Source organism: Euprymna scolopes, chromosome 32 (assembly GCF_053919585.1).
Source record: "Euprymna scolopes isolate OS-2025 chromosome 32, ASM5391958v1, whole genome shotgun sequence".
Taxonomy (NCBI): Eukaryota; Metazoa; Mollusca; class Cephalopoda; order Sepiida; family Sepiolidae; genus Euprymna; species Euprymna scolopes.
Window position 1 is genome coordinate 36,687,824 of NC_136513.1, and position 12,619 is coordinate 36,700,442.

Here is a 12,619-nt window from a genome sequence, read left to right on the forward strand (position 1 = left end):
AAAGGGAAAGAGGTGCCTTACTTTTCCTTTGACAGCAGTGCTGTCCTGACAGTGTTCAATCAAAAGCAATCAAATCAATAGAAAGTAATTTCTGGTCTGATTTAACACTTAAAGCTAAAAGTCAAGTATTTACTGTTCATTTGTGCTACTAAAACGAAAATCTTCAATTTTCTCATGTGCATCTATTGTATTAACCCTTTATGACCTCGTTGAACTAATTTGTTCAGTCGTAAATAAATGAATATAACAGCATAAATAAAGTGGGAATTGATTCAAACGCGCCTTGTACATATTAGTTCAGTATCTGGATAGATGCCAGATACCTGCAGATTGCAACAGTTCATTACTTACATTCAGTATGCCGCCATCTGTCTCAGAGAGTAGAGGATTTCGTTTGTGGTCATAAATACACTTGTTTCAAACACAATGGATAATAATCAAGGTAAGTCTGAAATGCAAAAATTCTCAGTGATAGTTTAACTATTGAACTTCATATTTTTTATAGTTTGAAGACAATCATAGTATCATTACCCTATAAGCTAACAAAAATTGACAATAAATATTTTTTGAATCATCTACATCATAATTCAGGTCATAAAGGGTTAAAGAACTCTGTAATCGTCTATGTTTTTCCATCTCTTCTGAACAATAGCCCAGTCTAATTATCACCGGAACCAGTAGTAGTAAAGGTATATTCTCAATTTCTTATGCTAGTTTTATTCCTACTTTTTTTTTTTTTTTTTTTGCTTTGTTTCTTCCACTGAAGGCTTCTCCTTGGCACTCATTTGTTTTTCTATCGGACACATTTTCAGACACAAGTCTTTAAAAAAAAAAAAAAAATGTCAACCCATTTAGAGTTGTTTAATGTTGAATTCAGTCATTTTAATTTGTAATAATGTTTTTACTTAAATTGCATTATTTTGATATTTTTTTTTCTGTTTTAGATATACATTTATAATGTACAAGCACCGAATATATTTACTTATCAGTGAAAAATACTGATGTACACCAAAAATTACGGAAAATTATTGAATTATACGAAATAGTAAATTAATGTTATTTCTATTAAAACACTACTTGATAATTTTCCATAATTTTTATGTAAAATATTTTTCCCACTGCTTTTCACTTTGTTCCTTCAACTGCAGGTTTCTTCTAGACACTCATTTGCTTTTCTATTGGACACATCTTCATACATTTGTCTTTTTTTTATCCAACTTATCAATCTGTCTAGAGTTTCTATTTACTTGTCTCTCCACGAAGGAAGAGTTAGACACAAGGTCGGTTTTTAATGTGAAGAAAATCCAGCTCTCCTAAAAGGGGCACTCTGGATAGGAACAAAAACAAAAATTGTCTCAGTCATGAAAGATTTCTCATCTGCTCACCGACGACAGAAAAGGTGAAGTGTAGTATCAGAACAGATACTACACTGTGATCTTAGTTAAAAGGCAAAGGAGTTGTTCAATGTTGAATTTTGTCATTTTAATTTTTTTTCTAATTCTGACATTTAAATTTTTTTAAAAGTTTTAATGTTTTCAGATTTTTTATTTGTTGAGGTTGTTTTCATTATTATTATTCAGGATGAAACTGATCACAGTCTTGCACTGTTTTCACGACAGATTTTATTTAATTCGTAGATAAGTTGCATGTCTTAGCGTTACTTATTTAAAAATATTTTCTATCCATTTTGCCACTGCCAGTTTATGGTTTTTAGACTGGTCAAGTGTTCAGGAGAGGTGGCAAACAATTATAAGTTATTTGGGCCACCCATAACTATAAAAGTGTGATTTTCATAAATGAATTTTTTAAATGTAAGTTTTTTTGATTTTTGTTTTTTTTTGAGTGGGTTCTTCTTTTAATCTACGGAAGACCAGGATTCCTTAAAACCATTCAGACACGGGAACGCAATTTTAACAGGCAGGAAATGTTCTGCAAAACAGGAAAGTGAAAACAAAAGAAATTTTAGAAAAAAAAAGATTGTTTTTATAGCATATAAATTAGTGTTGGGACGATTATTCAGAAATCGGAAAAATTGGAACTTTGGGGGTATTGGGATCAAAAAGATTTCTGTCTATTTTCCGATGCCAAAAACGATTCCTTTATCTATTTTTATTTGATTTTGTTTAAAACAAAATCTTCCATTGCTGGTAGTAATAATAAAATAATAAATATTTATTGATTTTAAATCACCAGTAAAACTAGAATCTATAGATCATCCTCCACAAGTGGAATTTGACGTTTGAGAAAATATCTACACATTTAACATGTTTTTAACGATAATCGGGGGAAAAAAATAACTCTCTAGTTAAATATTTAGAGATTTATAAAAAAATCGGAATAGCTAATTGTATCGGAATCAGAAATTTGGTATGGAATTGGTAACTATATTAGAATCAGCGCAAAATATTGGAATCGTCCCATCACTAATATGAACAAATAATTTTTTTTTAGCAATTCTTTTTTTTTTCTCTTAAAAATTGACCAAGATCTAAGGAAAATTAAATCTGGACAGTAGAAGGAAATGTGTGCAGAACAGAAGACTTTGTGATACAAAGCCATGTGCATCCCCTCAACAAATACTGACCCTAACACGGTTTGCTGTGGTTTTCTATTCGTCTTTATTCATCTGTTCTGGCCACGCCGTCATCTTTCACATTAACAATTGCTGAGGGTGCGAGCACTTGTTTACAAGTATGAAAAATAAACATACACAAGAAAACACAAGCTCCAACATGTTCTGTAGAGATCAGTTACTCTGAGTGTCTGTGCGTGCATGATACCATTACCGAAAGGGATCCTTCAAAATATAACGTCCACATCTTGGTTAAGTTTCAGTGTAACAACTAAGACACAATTGAGATAATATGGCTGTCAAGGCCATCACTATTGTTCAGTTTAAGTTAGTTCATCTCAGGTCTGCGAAAGCTCTGCTCAGTGTGCTCCCAACTGTCACAATTACAGTTACAAACTGAAAAGCTGTCCTAAACTAACTCTGACACCTAAATATATTAATTCAAAATTGGAAATGCTATGTCTGGTCCTGTGTCCTAGTTACCTGATTAATAAAAACTGACTACTTCTGCACTTACACTGTCAGCCATTTCCAGCTGACTATTCGGAAACTGACCTTGGGGCGTCTTCCTATCTCAAGAGTTTAAAAGACCCCCCCCCCTCCGCCTCTTATCATCTTTTTATTTATTTGATTACTTTTTTTTTCCCGGCTTATGAATCATTTCCTCAGCTTTGGATGTGGGAGGAGAGGGGGGTTTGTAATATAGCGTGGACGGCAAATACCGAGTTATGAGCAAAATGATGTCACAGTAAGGAAAAAAAGACTATAAAAAGGAGACAGCACGTTCAAGGAGACGATCATGTCAGAGACACCACAGGCGTGATGAGAAGTCCCGCTTGGTGGGAAAATAAGGGAAGTAAATGTTACGAAAAAGTGAGTTTGAGTTATTACTTGCCTTCTGTCTCCTTAAATGCGTTGGGTAACGTCACAGGGGTTCATAGTATCAAAGTTGTGTATGGCCACGTCGAAAGAATGAACGAGTTCTTGGTTTAGTAAATGTGGAATAGCTAAAAGGGATAAATGAAAACCTAACCAGAGATAGTTTTGTAAAATGTGTCCCACACACGCCATAAACCGAATATCACAGAGATGAAGACATCGTTTGGCCTTGTCACTTTATTACCAAATAAGTTGGTTTTTTTTTTTTTGTTTTTTTTTTTACACAGTGATCACCACTTATCAAGGCCCGGAAGCCACTCAGGGATAAGGGTTATTGCAAGTACATTACGTTAGTGTGGAGATTTGATGAAGTGTTTACTTAAGGGGGCGGTTCATTAGGAATTTGTTAACATTGGACTTGAAGACATCCAAGTTGTAGTTCGGAGGGAAGCAGGCAGATGGAACAGAGTTCCACAGGCGTGCAGTTCTCAGAAAGAAGCTTTGTTCATGGAATCCGCGTTTTGATTTAGGCACAGATATAGAGTGGGGGAAATTTTTCACAGTGGATTCAGCTAGACGGGTGTTTTTTGTGAAAGATTGGCGAGGGGGGACCAGGGATTGGAGTTCAGACGAGCACCTGCCATGAAAATAACGATAAAACAAGGATAGGCTCGCAACGTCTCTTCTGTGGGAGAGGGGTTGCAGGGTAGAGAAAAGGGCATCCTCCACTAAACCACGAAGTCTATTTTGTACTCTGTCAAGGCATGATAGGCTGTTTTTGGCAGCTCCTGCCCAGATATGGCAACAGTATTCCATCCTTGGACGTACTTGACTTTTATATAGATAGAGAATTGCGTCAGTAGTGAGATATCTTCTCGAGCGGTAGAAGGATCCCACCATCTTTCCAGCGACCTTGGCAACAGACTTGATGTGCGTGTTCCATTTCAGATCAGAAGTAAAGGTCAAACCCAGAAGCTTGTCAAAACATGTTTATGAAACAACATTCGGCCGGTCACTTCGCTATTTAGACCAGTTCTGTTATCATGTCTTTGCAAGAGATTAGATCTCTACAAATCTTTAGTAAGTCGACTTTTCGTATTTCTATGTATTAAGAAGCTTTTACACGTGGGCATATTTTGGTGTTTTTTACTTTTGCACACAAATAAATCCTGTTATCTATTCTAATAAAGTCGTATTCCTGTCTGTCTGTTTGTTCACAATTTGTTTAATATATACAAAACATACACAGTTTCACAAATAGATTTTAATACTGAAAATGAACTCGATTTCCATATATACTATTTATCCAAAAGAAATCAACGTTCAACAGATTATCTCATTTGCATATTACATTAAAGAAAATCTGTTTTAGGAATTAGCTCTAAATTTTTAATGGAAATTAGTAATAGAATTGTTTTAAGTATTCTATTTAGAAATATTATATGAAATTGATTTATTTAATTTATTTTTAATTTAATGTACATTTAATTTATTATACCCAACATCAGCTGCGTTAAAAAAATAAAGTTTTCACTTAACCCACGAGTTATTTCCCTGTCTGAATTTCATAGATGAAGATGACTGTTTTATGGTTCTAAAAAATCCTCCCCTACCTCCTCTATTTGATAAAATCAAAAGTAAAACCTTTTTAGCCATGTTAAACGATCGACCACTGGCCTATCAAATTTATGCTTTGAGGGTATGTTAGAAGGCTAAAGAGGCAGAAAAAAGCCGAGGAGAAGGTGGAGAGAAAATGGTTTTGATTGGACATCTCTCAGCAGTTAGGTATCCATCAACCAACTTGCCCTGAATCGGAAGGAATGGTGATAAATAAGTCATGTGGGTTCGCAATCTGAAAGACTTTAACAGAACAAATTTTCCGGGAAAACTCCGGCTGCCTCCTAGGGGTGCCTTTCGGGTTAAAATGGCTAAAATTGAGACTTTTGTGCTTATTAAAAAAAAATTGATGTCTTGGATTTTTATAAAACTTTCTGAAAAGTTGTAACTAACTGATTTCTATATGATTTTGTTTGTCTATACTTCACGATAACTCTTGGGTGTACCTCAGGGGCTCTTTTAGGGCTAATAAAAACACTCTATTTTGGGGACTATTTTACCATATTTTCCAAAATTTTCTGTGTATGTCTATTTAGCAGTTTTGCATGGTGCTGAACTCAAATTTAAATATGTTAAGGCCTTAGAGACTTTTGAGGCTAAACGGGGGAGGGGGGGGCAAATGATGGACTTAATCATTTTTTTTTTTGCATGGTGCAGAACTCAAATTTACAAATGTTAAAGCCTAAAACTGCACCATTTGTTCATTTTCACTAGGATTTGACGTCCCCTGGGGACTTTTTGGGGCTAAATAGGAGGTGGGGTAAATACTGAACTTAGTCATTATTTCTTTTTATGCCTCGTTCACTGTGCACTCACGGGAGACCATGTATGCTGCACTTGTTTTTTGTTTAGTTTTATTGTATTATTTTATATTAATATCAACAAGATACAAGTGATTCAAACTGTTCAACAGGTACTGTAGATATATCCTTAATCAGCAGGATATCTATATTTAACAAAATAATAACACTATAAACATTTTTGTATTGGGGTGTATAAACACCCAGGTGAGTAACGCAGGGTTAATCATTTTTTACACTCAAACATTCCATTATTTTGAGAGTAGATTTTATTTCCAGGTGAATATTAATCAGAAGTGACTTTTCCAGGGCATTCATTATTAAATCACACACAAACTTTGTATTTTCGTCTTTTTTTTGTATAAGAGATCATGTTTCTTATTATAATAATTTCATTGGGGACGATTTCAATCAGATTATGTATTGATCATATGATCATTGCCGATATCTTTTCTGTGCGACTTTTACGAAAATGTTTCAGGAGAGAGATGATCTTCTACGACGAGAAGATGTCATTCGGAGTTTGTGCACTTCACGTTGGGAAGAAGTGCATCAAGTTCATTGGAGCACATTCCATGAAGTACTTGTACAACAAACACAGTGATGCAACATTGCAGTGATTGGACAGGGCCTGGAGCTTGGTAGCCAGTGTGAGACCTATTAGGTTAAACATTCTGCTACGCAGCTCCCCATAAAAGGAGAGGTTCTAAATAATTCACAATTGTATTTTTCGGTCACCAACACTGAGGATTGAACCTTCAACCTTCAGGAGAATATCACTTTTTACAATTGATTTTTTCCAAGTACATTAACCACTGTGCCACGAGTCCTTCCAAATTCCTGAGTTTGACAGAAAATTTCCCAAGTTCGACAATATACACCTGAAGAAGGTGTGAGGTTACATCGACCGAAACGTTGTGAAAATCACACTGAAGATGAGAACAGTAGTCAAATAATACAATTAACCAATCCTCATCTCAAAAATTCAGAAGCGTTAAAAAAATTAGTAAATATTTTGAACAAAATGAATCCAACCCTGCAAAATTTCCCGTATAGGCAGGTAAACTTTGAGGCGTTTTTGTGAAATGGCAGGCAAAATCAATTCGCAAGCAGTACTTGATAGAGTTGAAAATAGACTTTGTAGCCTTGTGGGGATGTCCTTTTCTCTTCCCTGCAACCTCTTTCTCACAGAAGAGATGTTGCGAGTTTGTTTCTGCTTTATTGTTATTTTCACGGCAGGTGCTCAGCTGAGCTCCATTCTATGGTCCCCCCTCGCCAAACTTTCACAAGAAACACCCGTCTAGCAGAAAACACTATCACTAGTTTCCCCCACTCTTTATCTGTGCCTAAACCTAAGCGTAGATTCCATGAGCAAAGCTTCTTTCTTAGAACTGCACGCCTATGGAATTGTCTTCCGTTTTGCTGGTTTCCAGCTGACTACAATATGGTTGTCTTCAAGTCTAACATAAACAAGTTTTTGATGAGCCGTTCCATATAAGTTAACAAATTTACCGAATCTCCATTACTAACAGTTACTATATTGTCCAATTTCTGCTGTACACTCTTTAACCCTTATCCTCGAGTGGCCTCTTGGCCTTGATAAGTGGTGATGCCTATGTAAAAAAAAAAAAAAAGTACATAATTCTCCTATTAGCAGGCAAATTATTTATGACAAGGCAAATGCCTGACTATTTCTGACCGCCCTACTGGTGCTTTAAATTAGGGAGAAAAAAATTTTGGTTGACAATTCACACTATTTTTTAAAAAAGCTCCTTTTTCTTTAACATTTTTTTTTTTTTTTTAACTGTGCTGATTTTGCTAAAACATTTATCTCTGACGAGCTGTATAATATTTTTCATCATAACGGCAAAACATATGTAAAATAGTAATTGGAGAAAATATAGGCATTCGACTAAATAATAAAAAAAAATGATAATTTAACAAAATAATAAAAAATTATGATTGTGAACCGATTCTTTTCATTTGGTCATTAAGATGTATCTTCTTTTTTTACTCCCATTCACCTCTAACACTTGAAGAAAAAGGGGATACTATTTGGGACCATGCCTAGAAAAGATTAACAAGATGTTGGTTTACATTACATTTAAACTTCTACACATCAGTGCAGTCAGGGAAGCAGGTGGCAAGAGGGAAATTACAAAATCTAGCTGTTCGAGGGAAGAAACTATTAGAGTAGAAAGCGTTCTGGCATTTAAGGACTCCAAAAGTGAAGGGGTGTGATTTTGTTGCTAAGCAGGTTTGTCGGGGATATGTACATCGAGGGTCACAAGTGCAAACGAGTTCATCAGAGCACATTCCATTAAAATACTTGCAAAACACGCACAGAGATGCAACATTGCGGCAATGGGACAGAGGATGGAGCTTAGTTGACAAAGTGGGATATATTAGATTGAAAACTCTTTTTTTTAACCCTATCCAAGAGAGAGAGACTTATAGTAGATGTACCGGCCCAGATGTGGTAACACTACTTCATGTATAGGCGAATGGTGGCTTTGTAGAGGTACAGGATACTCTTAGGTGTGAGTAGTTTTCTAGCTTGATAGAGGGAACCTACCTTCTTAGCATCAGCCTTCGTAATGTCCTCAATGTATTTGTTCCAGTTCATATTGCCTGTGAATGTTAAGTCGAGGAGTTTGAAAGAAGAATTCTCAGGTAAGGTGTTATTTGTCATGGATAATGGTGAAGCAGGAAATAAGTCTTCATTGAGCTTATAATTTGCAACAATTTAGGCTATATTATAAGGAATATAAAGAAAAATAATTTGTATGTTTTTTACCTTTGAAAATCACAGGCTGGAACAGCCATTTTATGTCTGACCAAGAACGTCGCTAACACATCTGCCACCTGGAATAAAATGGAAAGAATTGTAAGGTTGGTTGGTTGGTTGTTTTTGTTTTATAGCATATCAACTCTTTTTAGGTCATTTAATGCCGATCCAGTGATTTTGAAGAAAATTTTTTAATAGAATATTTGTTTTTTTTTTTCAAAAAAGTTTCTATTTAACCCATAGTTGGGACCCTAACAGGTACTACCACACCAGGTCAGAGTGGACCTGGGAGCAATGGCAATTAAGGGGTGACTCCACACTCCCCAAAGCCACAAGCTAGGGCCTCACCATCAGATATAGTTTAAGGTCATATCCAGGACCATAGAATTGTAAGGAGTAAGAGTTATAGAAATAAATATGATGGATTAAACTGTTCACTGAAACAAAACTAGGACAATGTTTGCCTTATGTCGGTGAACATTTAAAATGATAGCGTGTAAAAAAGACTAGCCAGATATTGCAGGATATTCACTTTAATCATAGGTTACGAGTGGATTCATCTCCAGCGACGTTGAAGTTAATTATTTGTCTTGACATCATTTCATTTAAATCTTCCTCATTTTACAGCAATTTTTTTCAGTTGGAAATTGTCGTCGATAAATCATTTTCACCCATTTTATTTCTTCATATTTGTTACAGCACTCACCAACCTTTCACAACAATTTTTATACATAGCACATGCAATATCCTGTACTCATCAGCCACCAACCAGTCAGATCTTTCTGAAATTAATAAACAGTTTGCAAAATCTATTGTATTATATAAGTTCTTTAACTGAAATAATGTTAAAACAAGCTACGGTTGCATCTGTAATACAGCAAAAGAAATACAATACAGGTGCAGCACAATGCAAAAGGGATGATTGATCATTTTTGGTTATCGAAACAACCGACAACTGGACTCAGTGACCGGTTACCCGAGTGGTCATTCTGGTAACGATTAGCAAATTGGTCGATTACTGATTAATCAGAATTCGATAATCAGTCAATAATCGATTAATCAGCTGATTAATAGATTTTCTATTTATCAACAAATTAGCATATATGCTGAATTCCATCATGTGGTCACATCTTGAATGAGTTTGTTTTTCCAAATTATTAAATTAATTAATAGGTTTTCAATTTATCAGCAAATTTTGTTGTCATAAATGATACTAATATTAATTAAATTATATTGTAAATGAAAACAAGTTAACTCCCTTTTTTGCTTTATAGACATGCATCATCCCCATTATTTTCCCAACAGGCTGTTACGACAATCATTACAACAAACAAAAATATAGTCTCTTGGTTTAATCACTCCATTAGTAATTAGGAAATTAACTGAAATACAGGATCAGCTTTGAGTTGGAAAAAATGTGAACTCATTCAAGATGTGGTGGAATTCAACATATATGCTAAAAAGAAATTTAGACCAACCAAAAGCTCTTGTAATTTATGCTGTTGATAAGATTCGCATCTTAAAAACTTACCAGTAAGGACTGGTTAAAAAAAATTGTCCAGTTATCGAGTTCATTTGAAGAAATCACCAAATAAGCAAATCAAAGAACTTCAACCATATCAAATGATAATATCTACAATTTTAGCTTTGAGGTTATTTCTTTCAAAAGCTGTCCAATATAAATCTGATATTTTTTACTTTAGTGGGATCCTTACTAATGTTAAATAATTCAATAATGGAAACAAGATTTTCATCCGATCTAAATGACAAAAACTTGTGAGTATTTATTCCTAGATTCAAGATTCACATTTAAAAAGAATGACATGGAAAACACCACTGCTGAGTAAATTGGCTTCGAAATATTTAAGCACACCATCTTTATTTGTGGAGAGTGAGAGGCTCTTTAGTACAAGAGGTAATGTGTATGAACCAAGAGAAACAAGCTGTATCCTGAGAATGGAGAAACTCTAATGTTTCTACATTACAGCTTAAAAGTATTCAACTTTAAATACTGAGAAGATTATGGGAGCAAAGGAGGCAGGCAGTAAGAATAGAAGAGGAAGTGGAGCAGCAGCAGGTGCAGAACTTCAGTTTATAGTCAGTCACTTCATGAATTACAATTTTCACTTTGTAGTTGATTTATAATTTTTTTTTTTATCCAATTGCTTAATTATATTAATTTAAAAATTGGACACTGTACTTTGTAATTTTATTTAATAAAGGTAAAAAGTCATAATAGTGGCCAGACACTTAACAAATGTTAAATTAAATCAGCAGTTACTGCTTAAATGTTTCAAAGCTATCTGATAAGTCATTTGGCATTGATGAATTGGTTTTAATTTAATAGGAAAGAGAAAAGTAATTAATCGGTTGATTAATCGGCAAATCGGACGATTACCGATTAATCTGCAATTAATCAGTACGCCCCTAGTTACAACGCATACGCAAGATCAGTTATGTGTGTGTGTGTGTGTATATATATATATATATATCTATATATATGTATACATCTGAAAGATTTTAACTGACTGTGGCAGCCCTTACAGATGTAAAGGTAATATTTAGTGCTGTTACTAGGACGTGACCCCTTCAAGGTCATAAAAAGTGACTGCCCTTTAAGTTGTAAGTGCCTCGACAACAAGATAGTCTACAAAGCTGCAGTCAAATATAACACCATCAACAGAAACGTGTATTTTGGTGCAACTAGCATAAAATGGAAAGCACGTTGCAAAAACAACAAAATTTTCAAATAATGGATATAAAAATATCACCATCTGTGTAGGTAAATTAATTTGTTAATTAATAAGCTTTGATAGTTAATTATGAATTCAATAAAAAACATACCTTCTTAGTTTCAAATAAAATTCATATTGGAAGTCATATCAATGGTTGACAAAAAGATAAATCAATTAACACATAACATATTTTAGTTTTACATACAGACAGAGAGAGAGACATGTCTGTTTTTATTTACATGATCAGACACAAAGAGACAAAGTACACGTAATCACAACTTTATACAGAAACAAGAAAATAAAGGGAAGCAACTCTAGGTTGTCTAAATCACTGAAAAATATGCAGAAATCTGGAACCATCACAACTTACAAAGTTATTTAAGCGTTATCTTAAGGAGAAATACTTCCCAACACCTTGGAAAATCTCATCAGTATGCCATGTATTTAAGAACTCAGGTGATAGATCATCTCCCTCTCAGTACAGACCAATAAGTATCCTGTGAATCATGAGTAAGCTGCTGGAATCCGTATTAAATAGAGAAGTAGTCAAACATCTCAGCAAAAACAACCTTCTTAGTGATATGCAATATGGTTTCTGTTCTGCTAGATCTACAGCAGACGTGCTTACAGTTATATCTGAAAGGATTAGCAAATCTCTCAAGGGCAATCGCTCTTGACATATCAAAGGCCTTCTGATATCATTTTCATTTAATTAATTCTCTTTTTTTTTTTTACTTACATGAAAAGGGGACACAATCATTAATAACCATCACTGAACAATATACACATTATGAACTGAACTGTCTTTTTTCTCTTCCCTGAACTAATCTATATATATAAAAGCGAAAATGTATGTATGTATGTACACTTTTCCTCAATGTCCACAAAAGGCTTCTTTCAGAGAAGCGCTTGCTCGGTTCACAACTTCTTAAAACTTTTTATATCATCTATAAATTGTAATATCTCAGAGTTACCCACGGAGCTCGCCTGTCTATTTAATTTTATTGACTTTCAAACGTTAATTATTCCACATTTCCTGCATCGCCACGCGTTACATTCGGTTTTCGGTATAAAAAAAAGCAAAACTCGACTCTAATCACAGGCTGAAAGCCAGTTGTCTCAAGAGAGCTAAGTAACGTTTGTTCAATGTCGACTTCATCAGACTGTAGCTTTCATTTCCCTCCTCCTAATAAACAGGGAGTGGGTTTTTAAAAACAAACAAACCGAT

General features: G+C 34.5%; 1 protein-coding gene across 2 annotated transcripts in view; it reads right to left on the bottom strand.

The window, feature by feature from the left end:
• Positions 1-1,460: 1,460 nt before the first annotated feature.
• Positions 1,461-12,619, bottom strand: part of LOC145256260 (protein phosphatase methylesterase 1-like) — a 74,529-nt gene continuing 63,370 nt past the window's right edge. The window contains exons 15-17 of one of the 2 annotated variants that reach the window (XM_080114921.1): positions 8,666-8,733; positions 8,444-8,499; positions 1,461-1,929 (exon numbers count right to left, since the gene is read on the bottom strand). In XM_080114921.1, coding sequence (XP_079971047.1) covers positions 8,472-8,499; positions 8,666-8,733 — 96 coding nt within the window. In that variant the 3' untranslated portion in view covers positions 1,461-1,929; positions 8,444-8,471. The remainder of the gene's footprint in view (positions 1,930-8,443; positions 8,500-8,665; positions 8,734-12,619) is intronic. The other variant, XM_080114922.1, reaches the window with a different exon arrangement.